The following is a 26,964-nucleotide window of genomic DNA, read 5'->3' on the forward strand; positions in this document are numbered from 1 at the left end:
TTTATTGCAGAAGTTTAGAGATGATAATGGTAGTATTTAAGTTTGAGTCTGTTTTGGACAAATAAGCACTATGTTTTTCAAATGATTGGAAAATCAGTTTTATTTGCCTCTTTTTTTTTTTTTAACGGTGGTTTGATTTTTTTAAGTAAAAAAATCACTAAACTTGATCAGTGGTTTAAAAAAAAGGCAAGAGCCTGTTCTAGATTAGAAGATATACAGCGACTAAATACAATACAGGAAACTTGCTTAGATGCTGGATTTGAAAAGCAAAAGGCAGTAAAGCATTTGAGGTGGGGAAGAGGTGAGTGGAGAGATCTGGTGCATTTAAAACAGACTGGATATTAGATATTTCACATGATTGCTAATCTTCCTAAGTATGATAATGGTTAAGAAGAATGCTCTTATTCAAAGATAAATACTGAAGTATTTTGATGTCTGCAGTTTATAGTTAACTGGTCCAGCCAAAAGAGGAAATTATGTGTGTGATGTGTAAAAAGTGTATATGTGTTAAAACAAATTTTAAAAAGGCACACAGGTTTTAAAAATGTTAACAGTCAATCCAGATGAAGGGTATCTATTAGACATTCACTGAATTCTTTCCATTTTCTATAGCTTAAAAGCTTTTTTTAACTATCAAGTAAGAAAAAAAAAATTGATCTTAAACATTGAGTCAGCTACTTCATACCGCGTGTGAACTTGGTCACATTTCTTCTGCACCTTATAAGCACAGAAGATGTGGAAGCAATCCAATCCCCCCACCAAAATGTTTGCTAGAATAAAGCTATGTTCTGTGCAACTGTTTAGCCTGAATGGACTAGTGTGAAATATACCTCCACCTCTCCCCCTGCACCTCCACAGATAGGCCCTGGGAGGGAAGAAACGCCTGCTCCTAAATGATATTTTCCTCCAAAGCAAAGAATCCCACCTTGGGAGGGAGGTGGAAAACACAAGTAGCCACCCCTGGAACAGAGGAGGTATAATCTAGCAATCTGCCAGCATATGACAGGAAGTATAATTGCCAATTTCCTCCCCACTTGCTTCCCATCTGCAAGACTTTCACTTTAGAGGGAGTTGCCTTCACTCACGATGGAACAACAGATGCATAAGCAAGTAAAGAGAAGTACTGGTAAAACTAAGAGCATTCACAGTACATCAGGAAGTTTTCTTTGCTTGTATCTCAAACCCATGCATATGGAAAAAACAGACACAGGACCAAAAGAGAAAGTTCAGAACAGAAGAACACCCCAGAAAGGCAGGGAACTCACCTATCAGAAGGGAGTGCTGGCAAGTGGCGAGGGCAGACAGCTGGGTTCACTACAGTTTACACAGAAAAGGCTAGCTCTGACAGATTATATTTGGTTATTAGGGAATATTGGTGCTCATATTACCAATATTTTGGAGCCCAAAATTCTGCACTTACGGTAAAAATCAACTGCATTCTTATACAACTTAAGAATAACTCACTTTCTTAAATGTAAACAGAAAATATTGGTAAAAGAAAAAAAAAAACAACCAAAGGCATTTTGCAAAGTGTCCTATTTAATTTTAGGTGGTTCCATTTTTCTCTTCCCACTTGGGCAGAATGCCTTCCTTGGGGATTTGGAATCATTATTCTGTCTGTCAGATTTATAGCATTTAATCATACGGGACGTTTAAAAGTTCCTTGAGCAGAAAGATTATAGAAAAGTTATGTTCACAGATCTACGTTTTACATTTATAATTTTTACAGTTGCCTTAAAACTTAAAATATACTACACACATTCAAGTACATCTTCACACCACTCAACTACAATAGCTGTGAAATTATAAATAGTTGTTTAAACAATGTCAAGAAATCCAGATATAGAACCCGCAACTGGGTTAAGAACACTGAAGGAACTGTTAAGGGCATCATTTCTAAAATAATGTATTAATTGTAATAGGAAGAAAAGTCATAGGACACTGGCTTCCTAATCATTAAAGAGACAGAAAGCTGTTTCAAACAAAACAAAACTAAATGAGATCATCAGAAACAAACATACCCATCTTTAGTCTGATCCACCACACCACTTAAAAGTTCCACAGTCTTTGGATTAGGCTGGCTTTCTCCAAAAATGTTCAAATAGCGGGTGACGAAGTCATTGGGAGACATGAAAAATTCACCGTTTTTTTCAATGCTTGCATACTGTTTAAAAAAAGAAAATATATTTTATTCTCAAATGTATATAATCAGATCAATATGTGAAAAAAGCTGAAAATATTCAATGGATAAAATATCTGATATGACAATACACTATTACAAGGACAATTATTTCCCATCACTCCAAGTAAAAAGCAAAAAGACATTGAGTTTGCCAAGTTTTATCTTTATACCAGAGGTTCTCAGCTGAGAGAAGCTTGGCCTGACTGTCCAGCTTACAAACACCAAAGTCCCCAATAAGCCATCTCTGTATGTTATAACACCTGCCTTTCTCGGGTGGACTTCTCTAGCTCTGAGCCGCCTGTTTTCCTTTTTCCCCACAGGGAACATCCAGCAGTGCCTGAGGACAATTCTGATTGTCGTAACTTGGTGGGGAGGTGGGGGGAGTAGAAACTGGTACCTACTTGGGACAGGCCAGAGATGCTGCTAAATATCCCCAATACCCAGGCAGGATCCCCACCCTCTACCCCCCACCCAATTAGAGTCATCCAGACCATATCATGCTGAGGGTGAGAAACCCATGTTGACAGAAATTTGGAAAGACAAATTATATCTTGTTCTTTAGCAAAGACATACAATTTCTTCAAAAAAAAAAAAAAGGATTATGAAATCATGAATGAAAACAACCTCATTCTTTTGCCCCTTTTCCTGTTTCAAAAGCATCAATGATGGAAAAAAAGAAAAAAGAATGACAAAGAGGAGAAACTGGAAAGCAAGCTGCTAACAGCAAGGCTTCTGTAAGACTTCACGGAGGCTGGTAAGAAATGCTGCCATGTCTGTATAGAAAGTGTGGGGCGATGTGTCAGGTTTCTACATGCAATATCCTATTAGCATTATGCAACCGCTCTACAAAGTACGTGTTCCCATCCACATTTTAGAGATGCAGTGGCTAAATCTTGAGTGGTAAACTAATTCACCTACATAGGCAGGGGTAGAAACAATACTGAAATCCAAGTACATCTGACTTTAAGGTCTTCATTCCACTTTTACTCCAGAACTCCTAAAAATTACATCTTTTTTTTTTTAACTTGAGCCAAAGAAGAAATTGGGCCCCTATTTTAAAAAAGACCATAACTATTAAGAAAGCTAAGCGCCGAAGAACTGATGCTTTTGAACTGTGGTGTTGGAGAAGACTCTTGAGAGTCCCTTGGACTGCAAGGAGATCAAACCAGTCAGTCTTAAATGAAATCAGTCCTGAATATCCATTGGAAGGACTGATGCTGAAGCTCCAATACTTTGGTCACCTGATGCAAGAGCTGACTCATTAGAAAAGACCCTGATGCTGGGAAAGACAGAAGGCAAGAGGAGAAGGGGTAACAGATGAGATGGTTGGATGGCATCATCGACTCAATGGACACGAGCTCGAGCAAGTTCCGGGAGATGGTGAAGGACAGGGACGCCAGGCATGCTGCAGTCCATGGGGTCACAAAGAGTCAGACATGACTGAACGACTGAACAACAAAATTAAAAAAAAAAAAAGTGTGTCCTTTATACCTTTCCTCTGTATGTTTGGATCATCCCTCTGTGTTAAGGCATTACAGTGAATAAAGGAAGAGCTATAAGTTCCTTTCCACCTGAAAGTAGGGACAAAGGGTGTCATGAAAGAGGAAAATGTGCATTTATTTCAGCTCCATCTCCTCAAAATGCTGAAAGTAGTAAGTCCTAAAGAGATATTGAATAAACAATGAGTGAGTTTCAGGGGAAAAAAAGAAACGCTGCTATGGTTAGCGTCCTCTCCATTCCAGAAGAGAAACAGTAAGAAGAATAGGGCGGTGTGCGATGCTCTTTCACAGCCCTCCCCGTTCACAGACATGGAACATGCACATCACTGTTCTGTGAGATGGGGGCTGTGAGAAATGCTGAGCAACAACTTGGGGGTCACACAGGTATGGACGCAGCAGGAGAGGGCCTCCTGATCTTTGGGAGCAAACAGTGTTTTGTGGTGGGGAGATGGGGACCTCAGTCTACAAGAACAGGGCTAGTGGGTGACAGAAACCACCGTGATGGGCGAGCACAGTGAACAGGGGTGCAATGACAGTCAAAGCCGATTGGAACTGCGTTTGCAAGTCACGGGTGGGTTTCCTGGAGACGCAGACACAGAGAACAGCCACAGCACAGACACAGGGAACCCCGTGAACAGCACGGAGAACAGACCTGGGGACACAGAAGGGGACGAAGCAGTGGAGCGAACTGAGAGAGTGGAACCGCGACACGCGCATCACCGTGTGTAAAGTGAGATGGCCGTGGAACGCGCTGCATGCCGCGGGGAGCTCAAAGCCGGTGCTCCGTGACAACCGAGAGGGAGGGCAGGGAGGGCACGGGGTGGATGGAGGTTCAAGAGGGAGGGGGCACAGAATACCATGGCTGACTCAGGCTGCTGTACGGCAGAAACCAATAAAATATTGCGAAGCACTCATCTTCCAATTAAAATAAATACACTAAAAAAAAAGAATCTGCCTCCAATGCAGACATGGGTTCGATCCCTGCTTCAGGAAGAGCCCACCTGATGCGGGCAACTAAGCCTATACGCCACAACTGTGAAGCCAGTGCTGCAGAGCCCACAAGGCCCAACTGCTGGGCCCAGAAGCTTCAATTACTGAAGCTCACGCAGCTACAGCCTATGCTCCACAACAGAAGCCATAAATGAGAGGCCCGTGCACCACAAGCAGAGCAGCTTCTGCTCACTGCGATGAAGACCCAGCACATCCATAAGCAAATAAATAAATCTTAAAAAAAAAAAGTCACTTGTTCTTTCTACATTTGAGCCATTCCAAAGTAGGATCGGCTCTTGAAGAGATACTCAGCTACAGGCTTTGGAGTCTCTCGGGTCTGGGATGCAAGCAGCTCTGCTTCTGCCTCTAAAGGACCTCAGGTAAGTCACAAAAGCTTTCTGGGCCTCTGGCTCCTCACCTGTAAAATGGGGATAAGGATACTACCTGCTCTTAAGGTGATGCTAGAAATAAATGAACAGTCATGAAATACACTAGACACAATGTCATACACACAAGAGGCATCTTATAAATGTGCTAGATTATCGGTTTTTAACAATTTTTTTCACAGTACGAAAGAAAAGCTCAAAGATGGCCCATTAATCATACTATTCTTTAGTTAGTATTGAATTTGGCTTTTTGCAAACGTGGAAGAATTATAATTTATTTTCTTAACTGAGGCAAAACAGGACTGAAATATAAAGGAAATGTCACTGTTAATTACAGCAATCCTATGATTTAGAATTATACCTATGTCTGCTTATACTAGTGAACAATTCATTTATTTAAAAACACAATTTAACTCTTCTCTCACCAGTAGACATTATTATTACTGGATTATCTCCCATTTTTCTTATTTTTTTTTTAAAGCTAAAGTAACCAGCTTTGCATATAACATCTGTCCAAATTCCTGGCAATTTTCAAAGGCTAGAGTTGGACTGTGAAGAAAGCTGATTGCTGAAGAATTGATGCTTTTGAACTGTGGTGCTGGAGAAGACTCTTGAGAGTCCCTTGGACTGCAAGGAGATCCAACCAGTCCATTCTAAAGGAGATCAATCCTGGGTGTTCATTGGAAGGACTGATGCTAAAGCTGAAACTCCAATACTTTGGCCACCTCATGAGATGAGTTGACTCACTGGAAAAGACTCTGATGCTGGGAGGGATTGGGGGCAGGAGGAGAAGGGGATGACAGAGAATGAGATGGCTGGATGGCATCACCGACTCGATGGACATGAGTTTGAGTGAACTCCGGGAGTTGGTGACGGACAGGGAGGCCTGGCGTGCTGTGATTCATGGGGTCGCAAAGAGTTGGACACAACTGAGCGACTGAACGGAACGGAACGGAGACTCCCAGAGGAGAAATTGTTGAGTCAAAGGAGAGGATCTTTAAGGCTCTTGATACTTATTATCACACTGCTCTCCAGTAGGACTGAACCAATTACACTCCCAACCAACAGCATGAGAACATGCCCTCTCCCCCTTTGTCTATCATATTTGCTGCAAATAGTTTGATATTTTTATATAATTGAGTCTGTCAATTTTCATCTGCTTTACAATTTCTTCCATTACTTCTAAGCTTAGAAACTATTATAATTCTTCATCACAAGACTACATATTCACCCACATTTTCTCTTAGCCTGTTTTGAATAGGTTTATCTTTTCCCTTTAAGTTTCAATACATTATTGGTACTTGGCTTTCGATGTGGTTTGAGGTAAGGACACTCCAACTTGAATCTCTTCCACTTACTCTCTTGGTTGTCTCTCAGAAGGGAAGATCCCCTGGAGAAGGGAAAGGCAACCCACTCCAGTACTCTGGCCTGGAGAATCCCAGGGACAGAGGAGCCTGGAAGGCTACAGTCCATGGGCCCATGAAGAGCCAGGCACAACTGAGCAACTAAACAACTCTTGGTTGTCCTAGGAGCCCACACATCAAATCATTCTCCCTTCCCTCACCTTTAGGATGCCATCAAGGATGCCACAGGCTAAATTATCATATGGCTGGGACTTCCCTTGTGGTCCAGTGGTTAAGAATCCACCTTGCAATGCAAGAGATGCAGGTTCGATCCCTGGTAGGGGAACTAAGATCCCCCGTGTCGTACAGCAACTAAGCCAACATGGCACAACTAGAGAGCCCGTGCAGCACAACAAACGACCTCCTGCAAGATGCAACCAAATTCGGTGCTGGGAAACTAAGACCCTACGCAGGCAAACACACAAGTACTTTCAAACATTATCACACGGTCACGCGGGAAACGCCTGGCAAGGAAGTCCATCTCCTACACAGTTCTGATCAGGGGGCAATGCCTTCCTAAGGTGAAGATGTACGCAAACCCAACTCCATGGGAGAAATGCCAGGATGATCTGACAGCTCCTATCATCACTGCAGCAGGCAATGTTTCAGGACTAACCTTGGCAACTGACCCATCTACTCTTGCAAGATTACATGCACCTTAATTGCCATAACTAGATGGAAAGCTCTTCCAGGACAGAATTTTTTTCCCCTTTCTCACTGTTGTGTATCCTTGAGCTCTAGACTGTTACCTGGCAGATAGGCAACATGTCCAACAAACATCTGACAAATGAATGTGGAGTAAAAAATACATTGCATTACTGGACTTCCCTGGTGGCACAGAATCTGCCTGCCAATGCAGGGTTCGACTCCTGATCTGAGAAGGTCCCACATGCCCCGGCACAACTCAGCCATGCACCACAACTACTGAACCAGCGCTTCAGAGCCCTAGGGCCGCAACTAACGAGCCGCTGGGCTGCACCTACTGAAGTCCAGGCGCCTAGAGCCCAGGCTCCGCGACAAAGGAAGCCACTGCAGTGAGAAGCCTGAGGACCGCAATGAAGATGGGTCCTCGCTCGCCTCAACTGGAGAAAGCTCTGGCAAAGCAACGGAGACCCAGTGCACCAAAAATAAATAAATGAATGAATAAACAAAATAAGAAAGCATTTCATTACGTTTTCCCTACAAGTCTTCTTACAAGACTAATCACTCTCTTAGTTTTCCCCAAACGATCTTCAGAATCATTATCAAGCTCCCAACCCCTAAAAAAAAAATTTCCACTGAAAAGGCAAAATAAAACTACAATGCGATAATACCACTACTCATACACAAGATAATTAAAAAGAAAAAAAACCAATGTTGGCGAAATACGGAGCAACTGCAACCGGCAAACCACTTCAGAAAACTGCTTGGCAATGTCTACTCGAACTGAACGTACATGAAAGGACAGACCCAGCAATTTTACACCCGTGGGATTTTCCCCTTCCCTTAATTCATTATTTCTTGTTGGAACTTTTACTTTTTCACTTACAGATGACCCTTTAACACTTCTTGTCAGGTCAGTTTAGTATTGATGAACTCAGTTTCTGCCTGTCTGACCTCTTTGCCTGTCCTTCAATTCTGAAATCTTGCTAGATAGAATATCCTGGGTAGTAGGGTTTTCCCTTTCAGCACTTCAAAAGTATCATGCCATTCTCTTCTGGCCTGCAAAGTTTCTGTAGGAAAATCAACTGATAACCTTATAGGGGTTCCCTTGGATGTGACTTTGTTTTTTTCTTGCTGCATTTAAAATTCTTTACCTTTATTTTTTTTCTATTTTAATTATGATGTATCTTGGTGTGGGTCTCTTTGGGTTCATCTTGTTTGGAACCCTCTGTGCCTCCTGTACCTGGTTATCTGTTTCCTCCTCCAGGTTTGGGAAGTTTTCAGCCATAATTTCATCAAATACATTTCCTACTCTTTTCTTTCTGTGCTGTGCTGAGTCGCTTCAGTTGTGTCTGACTCTTTCTGACCCCACGGACCATAGCCCACCAGGCTCCTCTGTCCATGGGAGGTTCCAGGCAAGAATACTGGAGTGGGTTGCCATCCCTCCTCCAGGGGATCTTCCTGACCCAGAGATTGAACCCACGTCTCTTACGTACCCTGCACTGGCAGGTGGGTTCTTCACCACTAGCGCTACCTTTCTTTTCTGGGACCACTATAATGCAAATGTTAGTACCGGTGATGTTGTCCCATAAGTCCCTTTAACTATACTCAATTTTTAGAATTTTTTTTGGGGGGGGAGTTCTTACTGGGCAATTTGCATTACTCCATCTTCCAGATCACTTATGTATTCTTTCTCACCTAATCTCTTGTTAGTATCCTCCAGTGTATTTTTTCATCTCAGTTATTGTATTCTTCAGTGCTGTCAGCACTTTTCTAATATTATCTAGCTCTTTACAAAAATTGTCATTGTGTTCATCTATTCTTTCCCCAGTTCAATTAGGATTCTTATTACTAATGCTTTGAACTCTTTTATCAGGTAAATTATTTATCTGTGTTTCATTAGGATTTTTTCTCAGGGTTTTGTGAGTTTTTTCCTTATTCTTTCATTTGAAATATATTCCTGTCTTCTCATTTTGTTTAACATTCTCTGTCTTTATGAAACTATATGAAAATTTACCTCTCCCGCCCTTGAAAGTGTGCCCTGGGAGCACTCCCAGCAGCTCTGGTAGGAGAAACAGATCTAAAATGAGCATGAGTGGTGTCTTCCCCAGGGTGTGCTGGCAGCTACTGCCCTGGGAGGAGGTGGGGCTGGAGCCCAGCCAGGTGCAAGCGGGGCGTCTCCTCTGCTCAGGGGCCATCGCTGCCCTCTTGGGGGTGGGAGCTGGGTTTCTCTGGGGTGTGACAGCGCTCTCTGCCTTGGTTTGGGGCGTGGCCAGGGCCTGAGGGTCTAGGGCTGCATTTCTGTGTGGGTTTCACATGTGCGCACCATGTTAGAGCTGGATGGGATTGGGGCCGGAGGGGGCTGCGCCACAGCTCTAAGCTGAGCCCACCCGCAGCAGCGTTATTTTGGATAGCAAAAAAAAGGAAAACAACTCAAATGTCCACAGCACAATGTGTCAATGAACTGTGGCATAGACACACAGTGGAATCAACTAACACCAACTACACGTGACAACACGGATGAATCTCACCAATAAAGCAACAGTGAAAGAAGCTGGAAACAATACATATTGTAAAAAAAAAAAAAAAAAAGGAAAACATCTTGTATTATTCATTTTATGTAAAGTAGAAAACCAGGCAAAGCTAACACATGGTGACAGAAGTCAGATGACTAGTTCCCTTGGGAGGGGTGGGTATTGACTAGAACGGGCATCAGAGGGCCTCTAGGATGCTGGTTACATGGATGGATTCACTTTATGAACATGCATGGAGTTGTACATTTCTGATTGATGCACTTGATTTATTCCTCAATATAGTTTACAAATAAAAAATCTCAGGTCTTTTATCTGCCTTGTTTTTTCAGAGGTGATAAAACATCTCTTCAATACAAGGATATGTTAATATGGACACAAGAAACAGTTTTCCTCAGTTTTTAAAAAACAGCACATCACCAAGGCTTGGGTAGTCTACTTTGATTAAAGATATCAAAGGTTCTTCCTTAGACTGATGCACAGAGGGTCCCTGTCAGGGGACTGGACTATACGTTGCAGCTACCACACCTTTAAAATGTTATTTAATCCTTCTTCAGTAATAGATTTAATAAATGACCTGAAGCTTCTCCCCTTTACAATTTTTGGAAGTTTAATATGATTAAACATATATACTTATGAAATGGGAAGGCTTTTAGGATTCCTTGCATAACCTAGTAAAATACTAACTGTGATGGTTAATTTTATGCATCAATTCGACTGGCCAACTGGTGCCCAGATGAAACACTGTTTCTGGGTGTGTCTGTGTTTCTGGATGAGACTGGCATTTGACTCTGTGGACTCAGTAAACTGGATTTCCCTTCCCAATATGGGTGGGCTTCACCCAATCCGTTGAGAATGGAATAAAAGATGGAGGAAAGGATTCATCCCTTTTTCCCCTGCCCCATTGCATAAGCTGGGTCCTATCTTCCTTCTCTGGCACTCAGGCTGAGATTTACATCATCAGCTACCCTGTTCTCAGGACTTCGGTCTTGGACTGAATTACAACACAGCTTTTCCTGGGTCTCCAGCCTGCAGACAGTACCATCCTAGGACTTCTCGGCCTCCAGAATGGATGGTGTGAGCCAACTGCTCATAATAAACCTCACTAGATAAGCACCTAGAGATGGAGCTCTCTCCTACTGGTTCTGTTTCTCTCAAGAACCCTGAGTAATAAAGCAAATGTCACCAGGAAGACATACCTCCACACCCAATGAATATGGTGGCAAAGGAAAGCAATGTGTCAGCACACTGTATCCTCAGAAGCCAGGGGGCCTAACTTGCCTGCCCACTACTGGTGGAACAAACTAGTCTATCGACTGTGAACACGCCAGAACCATAATCACCAGTCACTCATTTTTGCCACAAACCATTCATGTCTGGAGGCTGAAGGGCAAATTCTTCTTGAGTGTGTTCCAGCCACTGAGAAATGCTTTGCACACCTGACCATTGTGTTTGACCATTCTTCCTCTGCTTCCCTGTTATCCGGGTGGAATAAAGTACTATACTTAAGAATTTGAAAATGGATCAAATATTGTATGTTATTAAGGAACTACTATTAATTTCATTAGGTGCACAGTGATATGTATTATGGACACATATAATATTCACTAATATGTATTATGGCCATTTCTCAATAGGGAATCTTAAAACTATTAGGAGCTATATGCTATTTTGGGTGAATCACGGAGATAGCTAACTTACACTGAAATACATCAGTAAATATTACATGTGAAACTAATGTGACAAAAATTTAAATTAGGTGGTGGTTATGTGCTGGGAGAAATATCAATAACCTCAGATATGCAGATGACACTACCCTTATGGCAGAAAGTGAAGAGGAACTCAAAAGCCTCTTGATGAAAGTGAAAGAGGAGAGTGAAAAGGTTGGCTTGAAGCTCAACATTCAGAAAACAAAGATCATGGCATCTGGTCCCATCACTTCATGGGAAATAGATGGAAAAACAGTGGAAACAGTGTCAGACTTTGTTTTTTTGGGCTCCAAAATCACTGCAGATGCTGATTGCAGCCATGAAATTAAAAGACGCTTGCTCCTTGGAAGGAAAGTTATGACCAACCTTGATAGTATATTAAAAAGCAGAGACATTACTTTGCCAACCAAGGTCCATCTAGTCAAGGCAATGGTTTTTCCCGTGGTCATGTATGGTTGTGAGAGTTGGACTGTGAAGAAGGCTGATCGCCGAAGAATCGATGCTTTTGAACTGTGGTGTTGGAGAAGACTCTTGAGAGTCCCTTATACTGCAAGGAGATCCAACCAGTCCATTCTAAAGGAGATCAATCCTGGATGTTCATTGGAGGGACTGATGCTAAAGCTGAAACTGCAATACTTTGGCCACCTCATGCGACGAGTTGACTCACTGGAAAAGACTCTGATGCTGGGAAAGGTTGGGGGCGGGAGGAGAAGGGGACGATGGAGAATGATATGGCTGGATGGCATCACCGACTCTGTGGACATGAGTTTGAGTGTACTCCGGGAGTTGGTGATGGACAGGGAGGCCTGGCGTGCTGTGATTCATGGGGTCGCGGAGAGTCGGACACGACTGAGCGACTGAACTGAACTGAACTGATGTGGGTATTTACTACTCTATTTTCTGTATATTTGTAAATTTTAATGAAAAGGTTTAAATGTCACTAGGTAACATGAATAGTCAACAAATACATTGCTGATGATTAAAAAACACAAATTTAAAACAAGACACAATTTTTCAATGAGTTGTCAGAAAGGCTTTTTATTATTGCTGCTCAGTTTTTTTAATAATCTGAGTTGACATCACAATGCGGAAAAATGTAAACTTCCATACTCCCAACAAAAATGTGAATTGATGCAACCTTCTTGAGAGGCAGTCTGCCAAGAATCAAAAGCCTTGAAATGTTGTAAATCCACTCTTCAACAATTCCACCTCTAAAAATTTGTCTAAGAAAATGCTAGCTATATGCAAAAATGTAGTTTCAGGGCTATTCATTACAGTGTTGTTATGATAGCAAGGCAGAGAAGACAACTAAACATCTAATAATAGAGAGTAGCTAGATAAATTTTGGCAAAACAGCCACATACAGGAGTATCATAGCAATAAAAAAAGCAGAAATGCTCTCAGTTATAGGAAAAGGTATTCATAATGTATTAGGTGAGGGAAAAAATGAATACCAAATAGTATTTTTCCTCCTGTTAAGGAAAAAAATTATACTCATACACAGAGGCAGAGAAACAGAAAAACAGACATATGCATATATAGATAGATTTAAATAGATACATAGATTTAAATATATGTGGATCACAAGTTTCAGTTCTTTATATACATCTTTTTTTTTAATTTGTCAGACACAACTGAGCGACAGAACAACAACACGATCATCCATTACACAAGATCAGGCATTTTCAATCAAATAGTCCTTCAAAATGTGCTAACTTGCCCATTCTCCATTCCTCCTGCTACCACAACTCTAATCAAGTTATTAGGGCTGCACACCAGGATTACACCCACAGCTGCCTAACCCATGGCCTTGCTGCACCAATCCAATCTCAGACCCATCCTCCAAGTCACTGGATAACTCAGAAAACCTTCAATGGCTTCCTATTGTTTCGCAGAAATGCCAAACTCCCAATTATCTTTCTAATTTTGTCACCCACACCCCGTAAAACTTGGCAGACTCCTTCGCGCAGAGCTGAATTAGGTAAACATTTGAAGAAGGAGCAAAAGTCCTTCAATCTGGAGGAGGTTTGCTCCCAAACCCACCTCCAGGCCTTCCTCCAATGTGGTCCTGGTTCCCAGAAGCTTCCGCTGCCCCACTGGGTGCCTCCCCCCACCCCCCCAGCTCCCACGCATCTGCGGGACTCCTCAAGTTCCCACTCCAAGGAGCCTTCTCTGACCTCTCCCCACCACAGGGACTGCTCCCTCCTCCCATTTCCTGTGGCGTCTGCTTTAACCACACAAGTGACCCTTGACTGTGCTGACTTACTTTTTTTTTTCTTTTTTTACCTTCTGCGTGCCTATAAATTCTGTCTCCTGTATAAAACTTGAACATCTCTAAGTAAGACATGGCTGTTGCTTATACCTTTTTACACGTCTCACTCACTGCAAAGTTCCATGGAATTTCATTTAAACTGGAAGCATTCAAATACACCTGTTTATTAACATGAAGCAGCACGGAAAGTGTCAGGCAGAGAAAAAAACTTAGCTTCCCCACACTTAGGTTGGAAACAAAGCTGACAACACCTAGACTTCAACTTCTACATCCAGACAAAACATTAACTGCCACATGTCACTAAAACAGCCTGCATAAAAAAATTCAAACACCTTAGGCTGGAGATGTTTTATGCCTCTGCCTACCATTCTAGTACCATTTCCCAAGTTTCTCTGTGCCAGGCCACCTCCACGCCTGGAATTCTTTGCTTTTGCTCGCACTATTATTTCCTTTGTCTTTCTTTGCTCCACAATCCTCCACCTTCTCCATGTGATAAACAGCAGCCAAATATCACCACTGCCCAGCAACTGTAACGACTCTCACTAGGAAGATGTAATTAGCCCCACATCATCTTCTTGCTAATTAATACGATACAATGCATATCAACTATATTATGTACTATATAATGTATATCAACCAAATTGTGGATTTTTTTTTAAACATTCAAACACACACAGTGAGATAGTTAAGGGCAGGAGCCATGATTAATTCATCTTTATAACCCCAACATCTGACAGTAAGCAACTTCAGAAAAAGAACTGATTTTAACTCTTTTCAAAAAAATAAAATAAAATAAGCCGGAACAGGGCTCATTTGAGTCCTCCAGGACCCCTCTTTCCTTATCTGTTTCGGTTCCACTAGGTCTCTCTGCTCGCCACAGCTGTCAACTCCCCCACTACCAGCACATCTGGTCTCAAAGGAACAATGAAGCTTCCCTCCACCTCCCCTAAGCTACAGGACAATCACCTAACTAGTGTGCTACTGCTACTGCTAAGTCACTTCAGTCGTGTCTGACTCTGTGCGACCCCATAGACAGAAGCCCACCAGGCTCCCCCGTCCCTGGGATTCTCCAGGCAAGAACACTGGAATGGGTTGCCATTTCCTTCTCCAATGTGTGAAAGTGAAAAGTGAAAGTGAAGTCGCTCAATCGTGTCCAACCCTTAGCGACCCCACGGACTACAGCCAACCAGGCTCCTCCATCCATGGGATTTTCTAGGCAATAGGACTGGAGTGGTTTGCCATTGCCTTCTCCGACCTAACTAGTGTAGTAGATATTTATAAAGAAGAAAAGTCAGGAAAAATGTCAGAAAAAAATCAGCAAATAGTCAGGTTTACAGAGTGCTTGCTGCTGATCCACTCTTAGAACTAACAAGTCCAGGTGTACAGCACTATGCATGTTAAGTCCGACTCGTTGTGACCCCATGGACTGTAGCTTTCCAACTCCTCTGTCCAGGGGATTCTCCAGGCATGAATACTGGAGTGGGTAGCCGGATCTTCCTCATCCAGGGATTGAACCTGCATCTCCTGCACTGCAAGCAGATTTTTTACAGCTGAGCCACCAGGGAAGCCCCTCAATCAACTATACGCTAATACAAAATAAAAATTTTTTAAATAAATAAATAAATGAACCACAATTTACTTGAGCAAAAAAAAAAAAAAAAATAGAAAGCCCAGGCTCACTGGAGACGTGCCTGGCACAGCCCCCAAAGGCGCCTCGCTCCCTATTCTTCCCCCACAGCACCGTCTGCGGTAGAGAGTAAACAAGAGATCCTCAGCGTGCTGAGCCAAGGTGGATTTGCGTTGGTACCACACTACCCAAGCCTGATGAGATCACCCGAACTTCTGCCAGATCCACAATCCCTTCTAGAAACTGCTGATCACATCTTTTCTTCAGGGACAGCTCCCCCCACATCATGCCATTGGACTCTAAGTCATCTGGAATTCTCACTCAAAAGCCACGTAGTCCCAGCCTCACCAAGGGAGGACAGCACTTCCTTTCTGGTCCCACAGATTCCACCCCAGCCTTCAGGCCCACTGACACAGAAGCCCCACAGGTGGCTCTCCAGAACTCTGCAGGGACTCCTACCCTCCCCTGGGTTTCCCTGGCCAATCCCACTTGTCTCCAGTACAACTCCCCTGTGACTGCGACGCAGCCACTAGAAAAGATCCGTCCTTCCATTAGTAGGATCTTAACCCAGCCTCATCCGCTACCACATGGCCTCAAACTGTGGTCGCAGCTTCTACCTGGAGCCTTTCCACTGAATCACATCAAGACAAATAAGGATCCAAGAAGCACCATCTACTGAGACCCTCTAAGTTGTTCCCATTTCCCGATGCCCACAGCGACTGTTGGCTTGGAAAACAGAAGTCACAGATTTTGAGTTCTGAGACTGATCGTCACTCTGCCAGCTCAATTTTATGAGCTTCATCCATCTCTTTAGGCGCTTTAGCAGCCCACTTGCAGGCTCTTCTGCAAGTGGTCTTCCAGAATTACGTCGTTAGCATTTTACAACAAAAACCTCATAAATACATAGCCTAAAAACGTCCATGGCTCCCTCACATACTCCTCAGCCCCGTTATGGGGGGCCCACGTGCGCAGCAGCAGACACCAGGTGAGAGACAGATGCGTTTCTGTTCTGGACTTTCATTACCCAGAATCCTTTCCACCTTAGAGTCTCTACACCGTATTTACCTTTTCTGGGCAAAGCACAGCTTTATAAAGAACTCTGCCTCCTAATATATAACCCAGTCTACTTTACCAATTGATTCTCTTTTTCTCTTATTTTTTACCCATTTTCTCTTGGAGTCTTTGTCTCTGTGAATGACTTAATTCCAAGCATTTACTGAATCAATATCTAATGCATATCAGGTGCATATCTAATACACAGCACTTTCAAGCAAGTTTTTTTCATGGAATCTTTACATCTTTTTATAACATTTTGCAAATGTTCAAATATACACAGTGAACAGTAAATCCTATTTCCATTTTTTAAATTGCAAAAATTATCATACTGCCTATTTTTCCTACACCACCAAAACTGGGTTATTTAAAAGCAAATCTCAGATATCATAATCTCACCTGTAAAGACTTCAGTGTACATCTCTAAAAAACTCTTTATAGTTTCCATATTCAGAATACTATTCAGTTCAGTTCAGTTGCTCAGTCGTGTCCGACTCTCCGCAACCCCATGAATCACAGCACGCCAGGCCTCCCTGTCCATCACCAACTCCTGGAGTTCACTCAGACTCATGTCCACAGAGTCGGTGATGCCATCCAGCCATCTCATTCTCAGTTGTCCCCTTCTCGTCCCGCCCCCAACCTTTCCCAGCATCAGATTCTTTTTCAGTGAGTCAACTCGTCGCATGAGGTGGCCAAAGTATTGCAGTTTCAGCTTCAGCATCAGTCCTTCCAATGAACACCCAGGACTGATCTCCTTTAGAATGGACTGGTTGGATCTCCTTGTGGTACAAGGGACTCTCAAGAGTCTTCTCCAACACCACAGTTCAAAAGCATCAATTCTTCAGCGATCAGCTTTCTTCACAGTCCAACTCTCACATCCATACATGACCACGTGTGCTATTACCTAGCCTAAAAATCAACTAATAATTACTTAATATCAAATAATCCTATCAGTATTCAAATTCCCTGATTCCTCAATTTTTAACAGTAACACATTTTGATACAGAAAGTGATGTTAGGAGAATTAATAACTTCCTTGGACTGCAAGGAGATCCAACCAGTCCATTCTAAAGGAGATTGATCCTGGGTGTTCATTGGAAGGACTGATGCTAAAGCTGAAAGTCCAATACTTTGGCCACCTCATGAGTCAAGCTGACTCACTGGAAAAGACTCTGATGCTGGGAAGGACTGGGGGCGGGAGGAGAAGGGGACGACAGAGAATGAGATGGCTGGATGGCATCACCAACTCTGTGGACATGAGTTTGAGTGAACTCCGGGAGCTGGTGATGGACAGGGAGGCCTGGCGTGCTGTGATTCATGGGGTCGCAAAGGTTGGACACAACTGAGCGACTGAACTGAACTGAAGCCATATATTCAGAGCAGCAGAACAAGTTTTTCACTTGAAGGCTTGGGTTCTCTTTAAATACAGCACACCTACCTTCTCACCATGTTTAGAAAAGGTCGACATATGTACTTTCTAAAATTATCTTTACAAAAATGGCCTTTCTTCTTTTGAGTATTTTTATTGCCAGTTAAATAACCTTAAAAGTGGTTCAGTATCTGTGACCTAAGGCAGACTTTATTATTAGAGTATTAGTCACTCAGTGCCCAATATCACAAAGCAAGTGAAAATATAAGAAAAAAAGGAAATAAACTTGTTTAGTGTGATGTAGTATCTACTGTTACTTGTACTGAGGCCTCCTCAAGTGCACCACAGCTGAAGTTAAATGATATGATGATGGTAACAACAGCAATGTTCTGCTCAGGAGAGACCAGGGTAGTCCAGTCTGGATGAATGAAGGATGACAAAAGGTGTTTACAAAGAGCTTTAAACTTCTTAGGACAGAAAGCTTTATAGTATCATCTGCTGCACAGGACAATCTTGGAAAGGTAAATGGGTTGTGAGACTAAACTCCCCAACAACTCCTTTTCAGCACTGAACATCACGTGAGACAAGAGAAAGTAAAATGTAAACCATGCAGCCATCACAGACAGTCGCCTACAAGTATGCAATACATTTTAAAAGACAGATATAAAATTGTAAAGGATCTCTTTTACAAGTTTCAAGTAAAGGTACTTCTGGGGATGTTTTTAAAAATGTAATAACGAAATAGAGAGCTGCTTGAAAATAATCTTTAAAAGTTGTAGAACACAAATAAGAAACAAAACAGATTCCTTTATACTGACCTTCAAAAATATTGTTTTAAGTTCAGCCGGATCTGCTCTCTTGGTTAAAGCCACCTATAAATAAACATAAAAATGTTTATATTATTAGAACAAAGCTGAGAAATCAAGCTCACAGACTGAAAGAAAATAAACTCCAGGTTAGAAATCAGTGAATTTCATTTCTGCACTTAAAGCACTAAATTTACCCAATGCTTAAACTACTCTCTGGATTTTAAATTAGACTTCTTGTGAGGCTTCTAGAATGATAACATTCCATACAAGAAACAAAAGCTCCTAATATGCAGTGTTTAATATATATCATTTTTTTCCAAAAGGAATAAGAGAAAAAGAAAAGTTAAAACAGACTTGCAACCACCTGGCATTTTACACTGCAATCCAGAGTGACCCAAACTCTTTCACAGGGAAATATTAAAGTACAACTTGTTAAGTATGCAAGAAAACGTAGTTTTTAGAGAGGTTAGTGAGCAAGGCAAATAATATTCACAGACAGAAGGCAGTTAATTCCCATGATTCCACAATGGACAGGCATGAACACCCAACAATCTTCTGGTCATGTCCAGCAGTATCCTCCTCTCCCCAACTTTATAAAAAAATCCAGAAGTCTCCAATTGTACAGCATTGGGAAATACCACCACTGTTTTCTAATAACTTTAAATGGAATATAATCCATAAAAATATTGAACAATGTTGTGCATCTGAAACTAATATTGCAAATCAACTGTATTTCAATGAAAAAAAAAAGAAACCATAAGTCTCCAAATGTATGATTATTATTTACCACGTTCTGGAATACAAGGGGCTATGGTTACCTTTCAAGAGCAAAGTTTGACAGATTAGCTCAGAATAGGTGTTGTGCTTAATTCTCCAGCCCACAAAGTCCAAAAACATCACTGGGGAAAGAGAAGACAAACTTGAACATGGCTGCCCCAGGCCAACACAAAAGAGTCCTTATGTGGAACCAAACAGTGGGCTTATTCAGCGTCCCATCACCCAATCCTGCTGGCAGAAACCGTCATGAGACTGAACTCTCCCCAAGCACAGCATCACCCCATGATACAGCCAAGGAGGGGTTCCTGGAACCACCCCAGTACTGGAGCCATGTCGCCATCCATGGGGAGATTTATGCAAATTGTTCTAAATCCCTTCGGTGTGTTTGCAAAGGCTCTCCTGAGACCTCTGGACAATGGGTTCTCTGTCTTGAAATATGTAACTGCCTGAGCTCCTTGGCCCGCCACTGTCAGGAATAATTTTATTAACTAATCATTGGAATAGGAGAGGTAGTTTTCCTGAAACCAGTTAGTTGGTCACCTTGTTTCCCAAACCAAGACTGATAACTCCTAACTTCTGCTGAGTACTTGTAACCACCAATGCTATTTTTATCCATAAGAATTTGTAATCTTTTTAAAATCCTCAATCATTGAGTGTTCTCTGCTATTCAATTAAAGGGAAAAAAACCATAAAAATAGACTGCAAAACCAATCTAAGACTGATGATAGTGCTGCTGAGAGTCTCACAAGATCCCCTTCGTTTGGGTCTATATTCTGAGAAAGGTGGGGAGGATAGAAACTACTGAAGATGGGACAGCACGAGAAGTTTCCATCCTCTTCTTCAAGAGAAAAGACATTCCCTCCAAGTTCTACATCTCAAGACCATAAGTAACACTTTTTTAAAAGGCATATGGTGACCCTCAGCACTTAATTGGGTTTCCTTTTAAAAGCAAAGGTAAGTTTCCACAAAGTGAACTATTCTTGCTCCATCTGAATAACACATCCTTTAAAATCAAATTAACTCACTCTGCCACACACACTTCATAAAGCCTTCCCTGGGCAATGCTATTTCAGAGTGAACTTCCCCCGCCCTGAACTCCCACAGCATTCTTCTCCTTACTGATCCCAGAACGCACAGTCATCGCTCACCGCCAGGACTACACCTCTGTGAGAGAAAACACACTTTCAGTCTGTAACTCTCCCAGGGTGGAGGGCACGGAGAAACTCATCCATATGGCAGCCCAACGCTTCTCAGCCATGTCACTTAATGTGTACAGAACACTTAAAAGTTTTCAGAGCAGGACTATGACGCCATTGGATCCTCACAGCAGACCTGAGTCTCAGACAGAGCATATTATTGCTCTCACTTGACAGAGGGGAAACCAAGACTCAGAAAGGGTCACTTATTTCCCTGAAAGTCAGATTTAGCAACAATTTTTGCTGCCATTTCTAAGTGTTTTCTGAGCGAAGGTCAAGTTCCAAATCTTCCATCCCCTTACTGTGCTGGTCTTCTCAGTGAGTCACATCACAGGCAGCTTTAAATTAACCATAGCTTATGTTACCCCTAATACAAAAGAGCACATGCCTAAAAATCAAGACTCTCCCAGTTTCTCCTAGTACCACCAGTTTGTAGTGTCCCTCCAGTGCTATGATTAAAAACATGCTCCAGTATCAGACTGCCCTTGACTGTGGGGGACAGACCTGAGCTCTTAACTCACTAGCTGTGTGACCCTCCCGTTTTAAGCCAACTCAGAACACCTGTTCAGGCAAGCTCACGTTGCATCACCTGACAAGCCTTAGTTCATCAGCTTTAGAAGATTCTCCAACTTTAGGTTTTTCTCCAAAGGCTAATTTTCACTGTTTTATATACAAGTATGCTAAAGCTGAAACTCCAATATTTTGGCCACCTAATGCGACAAGTTGACTCACTGGAAAAGAGTCTGGTGCTAGGAGGGATTGGGGGTGGGAGGAGACGGGGACGACAGAGAATGAGATGGCTGGATGGCATCACCGACTCGATGGACATGAGTTTGAGTGAACTCCAGGAGTTGGTGATGGACAAGGAGGCCTGGCATGCTGATTCATGGGGTCACAAAGAGTGGGACACGACTGAGCGACTGAACTGAACTGATGTATTTCTCAAATACTAATAGCATGTAAATATTTACAGCTACTGGGAGAAGGAAATGCAACCCACTCCAGTATTCTTGCCTAGAGAATTCCCTGGACAGAGGAGCCAATGAGCTGCTGTCCATGGGGTCGTACAGAGTTGGACACGACTGACGCGACTTAGCATGCATTAGAGAAGGAAATGGCAGCCCACTCCAGTGTTCTCGCGTGGAGAATCCCAGGGACAGAGAAGCCTGGTGGTGGGCTGCCATCAATGGGGTTGCACAGAGTCGGACACGACTGAAGCGACTTAGTAGCAGCAGCATTTACAGCTATTATTCTTACTACCTAGTTGCCTGATTTGCTTTGTCATTACTGTTCTGAATTTGTGTTTATAAGAACAGATGCCACCATTAAAACAAAGTTTTTATATCAAAAGTTTTAAATAAAGTAATTTTCAAACATTGTTAGGGAGTAAATCACCAAGAAGAAAAAGGCTTCTTGGCAGATGACTTTGAAATATCACCATTTGCTACTTAATAATTTTATACACAAGCACATAACATTCACACCAAGTGGAGGTTAAGGAAGAAAGCAGGTGGGGGGGGTGGTTAAAAATGGAAACTATGCATTATCTTTTTTTCCATAAACTGGGAGACCTTTATCTTTGTTAATGACAGTATAGAAATTTCAGGTCAATTTCCCCAAAGTATGTTCCACAGGGCAAAATTTGAGGATCACTGAATATGTAACATTTTTGACAAGACAAACATTATAAATAACAGTTTAAACAGGTTATCAATAGCATTTGCAAAACACATATACTGGCTAGGTACATCCAAATTAAAAAAAAACAAAAACAGCCAACAATAATATAACTTGAAGGACTGGTTTTAAAAAGCAGGCAGTGGGACGCATGGCACGGAAACCCAGAAAGATATTTTTGAGGACAAATAAATTCACTTTCATTTTAATATGAGCTACAGCAGCCAAACAGAGAAAGACACCAGAAAAGATTTTTCTACGTGTAGGAGTACTATTTAAACTGGCTTTCTCACAGTGGAATCAAGACTTGGTTGAGGGCTCACTGCTTTAACAAACTGCAGAGGTACAGAACCGTGCACTTAAAATAGTTGCTAGGTCTAACCAGGGGTGTTGAGAAGGAACAAATATAACCTACAAAAAAATCAGGGATATTAATTTGAAGAAGAAAACATGCAGAAAAGCTGTCTTCTTACACTGGGAAGCTCGAGCCATGTAAGACTGCGATCTCCTCGTAGACACCTTACTCCCCCATGTCCCCTGCTCCAGTAAAGGTCAGAAACTAAGTTGGAGCTCTGAACATGTTTTTAAAGAAAAACTTCCAAGTGCGTAGAAATCAAATCTTTACAAGGAAAACAGGTAGCTCCTGTTAGGCCAATGGAACTGCAAATTCTCACACTCTGCCCCAAATCTACCAAATCAGAAACTCTGGGGGCGGGATCATGCACTCCACGGTTTAACAAGCCCTCCAGGTGATTTTGATGCCTGTAAAGTGTAAGAACCACAGCTGTAATTAATGTAAAATCCTGTCTGACTGGGCTTGAGATCCACTGCCCTGGCTGCATGTTTGCACTGCCTCAGGGCTTTGGGGTTTTATCAGTCCCTAGGCTGATCAAGGTGGCTCAGAGGTTAAAGCGTCTGCCTCCAATGCGGGAGACCCAGGTTCGATCCCTGGGTCGGGAAGATCCCCTGGAGAAGGAAATGGTAACCCACTCCAGTATTCTTGCCTGGAAAATCCCATGGACGGAGAAGCCTGGTAGGCTACAGTCCACGGGGTCGCAAAGAGTCGGACACGACTGAGCGACTGAACGGAACGGAGGCTGATCAAATTAGAGGGCAAAGTCCAGCTGAATCAGAATCTCTGGAATAGGTACCTTTAAAGCTTCACCACGAGATGACGGCGGGCCAGGCTGAGAACCACTGGATTAGCACCCAGAACGCCAGACCTCATTCAGCTTGCTACCTCACTCAGCAACCATTCTTCATCACCCTCCCAAACCTGAAAGGTCTGAAAGGCAAGACAAGCTAGGACTTACACTGAAGATTCTACTGTCACGAGGTAATTGTTTACTTTAGATATGAAGTGACAACCAGAGCGGCAGCTAATCAAAAGCTACTGTGTGTGTGTAAGCACATGCATGCTTGTTTGCGTGCACTGACAAGCAGAAAACGGAGAGGTGGGAGAAGCCTTTGTAGTGGGTGGTCCTGAATCTCATGGAAAGCACTACCGGGTGTGACCTAATAACTCAGAAGCTGGGGTTGACCTTTCTTCCCACTTATCTTCCTACACTGCAGAGACTGGAAGGTTAAACTACATTTCCCAGAATCCCTTGCAGCTATGTGGCCTAGGTGCTACCAATCAGAGGAGGCTAAGTGAGATGCAGGAGGCAAAGATTTGGGAGGTAGGGGCTATGCCTTTGCTGTTTCTGCCAGCAAGCATCATCCTTGGAATTGGCTGATCTTCCTGTGGCAGATGGAAGTGTCTAGTTTTCCTCCTGCCATGTCAACAGCAGCATGGTTCTGAAACACTCCCGGTTTGGCAGGCAGTTTCATGACTGCACAAAAGGCAAATGCTCCCCGGGTGGCCTGCTCTGCAGTGAGGCTCTGCAAGTCACTCCTAAGAGCTCAACCTGAAGTTTGTTTCTTCACCTTTCCAACAAATTCCATAAGCCATTTAACACCCTGTAATAAATTTCTCTCTGCTTAAACCAGCTAGAGTGGATTCTGTTCTCTGCAAGTGAACCTTGACTGATACAATCAGTAGCTATAAAAGAAAGTTTGAAATTCCCCAAAACCACAGTTACCATTCACTCAAGAGGGATAAAAATGAAGTGTCTCATCATGTTTAAGAAAAATAAGTTTTCATTGACTTCACTGAATCACTCATTCCTCCTCCCACGGTTCCCCTATGGTCTAATAAATGAAGAGTAGTAACTATAAAAAATTACCGGAATTAATTTACAAACAAGATATCAAGTTAGCAGTATTCAAACCGCAACCTTTCTGTGTAGTCAACCCTCAAATATTCAAGTCACTCAACAGTTGACTTATAAAGCAGCAGACACCACAAATGCTAACCCACTGGGTAACTATGCAAGTAGGTTATTTCAGGGATGTGGAAATATTTTATCAGAAGGATTCAGTAGTTTATGAAATGGGTTGTAGACAAACATTAGACAATGATAAAGCCATCATCATTAAATTTCTGTATGAAGAAGCAGAGTACAGCAATTAAGAAATGAATGGCAGTGTTTTAGCTGTGGGTGCTGTTATGCCAAAATAACTTTAAACACTCTAATTTTAGATTTTATTATTATTAAGCTAAAGCTAACATTCCAGTAAATGTTCCCAAGACTAAAAATTTGACAAGAGACAGTATAAGTCTTCTCTGAAGTAGACATTCGTCTCTTTATATCTTCAACTCCTTATGGAGAAAGCATTGCTTGCTCATCGTGTCATAAGCAAACATCACCAGGTTTAGGGTTTCAGTATGTTGCTAACTTGGTCATCTTGGACAAGTCAGTTAGCATCTCCAAGTTTTAGTTTCCTCATCTATAAAAAGGGCAAGATGCTTTGCAGCCGATTAAGTCAACTATGTTCTTTTCCCCAGGGGGGCCCAGTGTACAATGGCTGCAAATAGCAGCCTCCTCAGCAGTGTACACAGCCTGTTGCCTGCAGAGACTGCCCTAAGGGACCTTGGAAACAACCCTTTCCAGTGCAAACTCACAGCTGGCATGCTGTCCCCAGTGTAGGCTCCTGACGTGTATGCCTGGTTTCTTTGGAAAGCCCCAGGGCAGTGGCCAGGGTCCACACTGGCCAAGTCTTAATGTCCATCTGCACCAAGGTACAGAACAAGGAGCTTGTGATTGGGACCATCTACAGGACAAATTTCAAGTTCCCTGGCCACCAGGAGATCCACATCTCCAAGAAGTGGGGATTTACTAAATTTAATGTGGATGAATTTGAAAACATGGTGGCAGAAAAGTGGCTCATCCTAGATGGCTGTGGGGTCAGATACATCCCTAACCGTGGCCCTCTGAACAAATGGTGGGCCCTGCACTCATGAGTTCAGTCATGTCAGACTCTCTGTGACCCCATGGATTAGAGCTTTCTAGGCCCCTCTATCCATGGGATTTTCCAGGCAAGAATACTGGATGGGTAGCCATTTCCTCCTCCAGAGGGTGTTCCTGACCCAGGAATCAAACCCATGTCTCCTGCACTGACAGGCAGATTCTTTACCACTTGAGCTACCTGCCCTCTTCCAAATCAAACCCACATTGAGCATCCACTCGGCAAAGCCAGATCACATGCTTGTGCCCCGGCTGCAGGGAAAGATGGGAACTGAGCTCTGACTCGTGTTCTGGCAGGCAGACCTTGTAATGTGGGGACTTTCTCCAATACAGGAAAGGTAATCAAAAGATGATGGGGAGATGTCTGGTTTTCAGTCCAGCATGCAAGGGGCTTAGAAATGGTCAGTCTGTCATAAAAATAAGTAAAAAGTCTAAATGCTGAAAAATCAACTACTCCCAAACCACTGCCCCCCAAAATGGAGACAGAAAAGCAGAAGCAGAAAATCACAACTTATCAGAGCTGAAACCCGTCAGCTGAAACCTCTGCAGGAACCAGTGTCGAGGGTAGGTAACTCTGAGCTGCAGATGGACAACTGCTGGAGGCTCAGTGTGGACAAGAAAAGACCTTACAAAACTCTAGGTGGACCCAGATATCATGGATTCTCCACACTTTCGTGAGTTTTCCCTTCTGGAACTCAACTTGGCTCTCAGTGAGTATCAGAGAAAGACCACCTGGCACTTTCAGTAGGGGGAAAGGAAAAGGAACCAAGCCGAAATGCACAAGAGCACCCTGTTCCTTTTAACAAGCTCTGCTTCAGAAGAAATTATTTCATAGGCACCTAACCTGCTGGAGTATTACCAGGGCCAGTTAACCAGAGGAAAGGCAATACCCAACGCCAGCCACCTTCAGCCATCCTCTCCCACCTGAGGGGAAGAGAAACTGAGAAACACTTGTGAACCACACTGTCCAGGGACGTGGGCTGTCTACTGAACTGGGACCTGGTCACAAGACTACAGAACATTTCTTCTCCCTCTACACCCTACCCTCACAATACCAAAGGACCAGTTACAGCCATTCCTTTTATCCAGTACATCACATCTGAATATCAAGAAAAAAGAAATCACAAAAAGTACCAAAAGGCAAAACAGCACAATCTGAAGAGACAGAATGAGCATTAAAACCAGACTCAAATATGGCAGGAATGTTGAGATTATCAGACTAGGAATTTAAAACAACTATGATTAACATGCTAAGGGTTCTGATGGATAAGGTAGACAGCATGCAAGAACAGAACAATGATGTAAGCAGAAAAATGGAAATTCTAAGAAAGAAAGAATATTCTGATAATATTTCAATAGGAATCTCCAAAACTGGAAACCAAAGGGAAAAAAAGACTGAAAACAAACAAACAGAACTAAATATCCAAGACTGTGGGACAACGACAAAAAAAAGTGTCATATACATGTAATGGGAATACCAGAGGAGAAGAGAGGC

General features: G+C 42.6%; 1 protein-coding gene and 1 non-coding gene across 4 annotated transcripts in view; one reads left to right on the plus strand and one right to left on the minus strand.

Moving 5' to 3' along the window:
• Positions 1-26,964, minus strand: part of SLC25A13 (solute carrier family 25 member 13) — a 231,230-nt gene that overhangs the window by 180,582 nt on the left and 23,684 nt on the right. For 2 of the 3 annotated variants that reach the window (XM_055420464.2, XM_055420465.2), the window contains exons 2-3: positions 18,482-18,535; positions 2,022-2,164 (exon numbers count right to left, since the gene is read on the minus strand). In XM_055420464.2, the coding sequence (XP_055276439.1) occupies positions 2,022-2,164; positions 18,482-18,535 (197 nt within the window). Of the gene's footprint in view, positions 1-2,021; positions 2,165-18,481; positions 18,536-26,964 lie in introns of those variants that run through there. The other variant, XM_088833351.1, reaches the window with a different exon arrangement.
• LOC129552903 (small nucleolar RNA SNORA70) lies at positions 24,973-25,107 on the plus strand. Its single transcript, XR_008685377.1, has one exon. It is a non-coding gene; the product is annotated as a small nucleolar RNA SNORA70 (small nucleolar RNA).

The sequence above is a fragment of the Moschus berezovskii genome, chromosome 3 (genome assembly GCF_049115385.1).
Source record: "Moschus berezovskii isolate FMDL1 chromosome 3, NW_MosBer_1.0, whole genome shotgun sequence".
NCBI lineage: Eukaryota > Metazoa > Chordata > Mammalia > Artiodactyla > Moschidae > Moschus > Moschus berezovskii.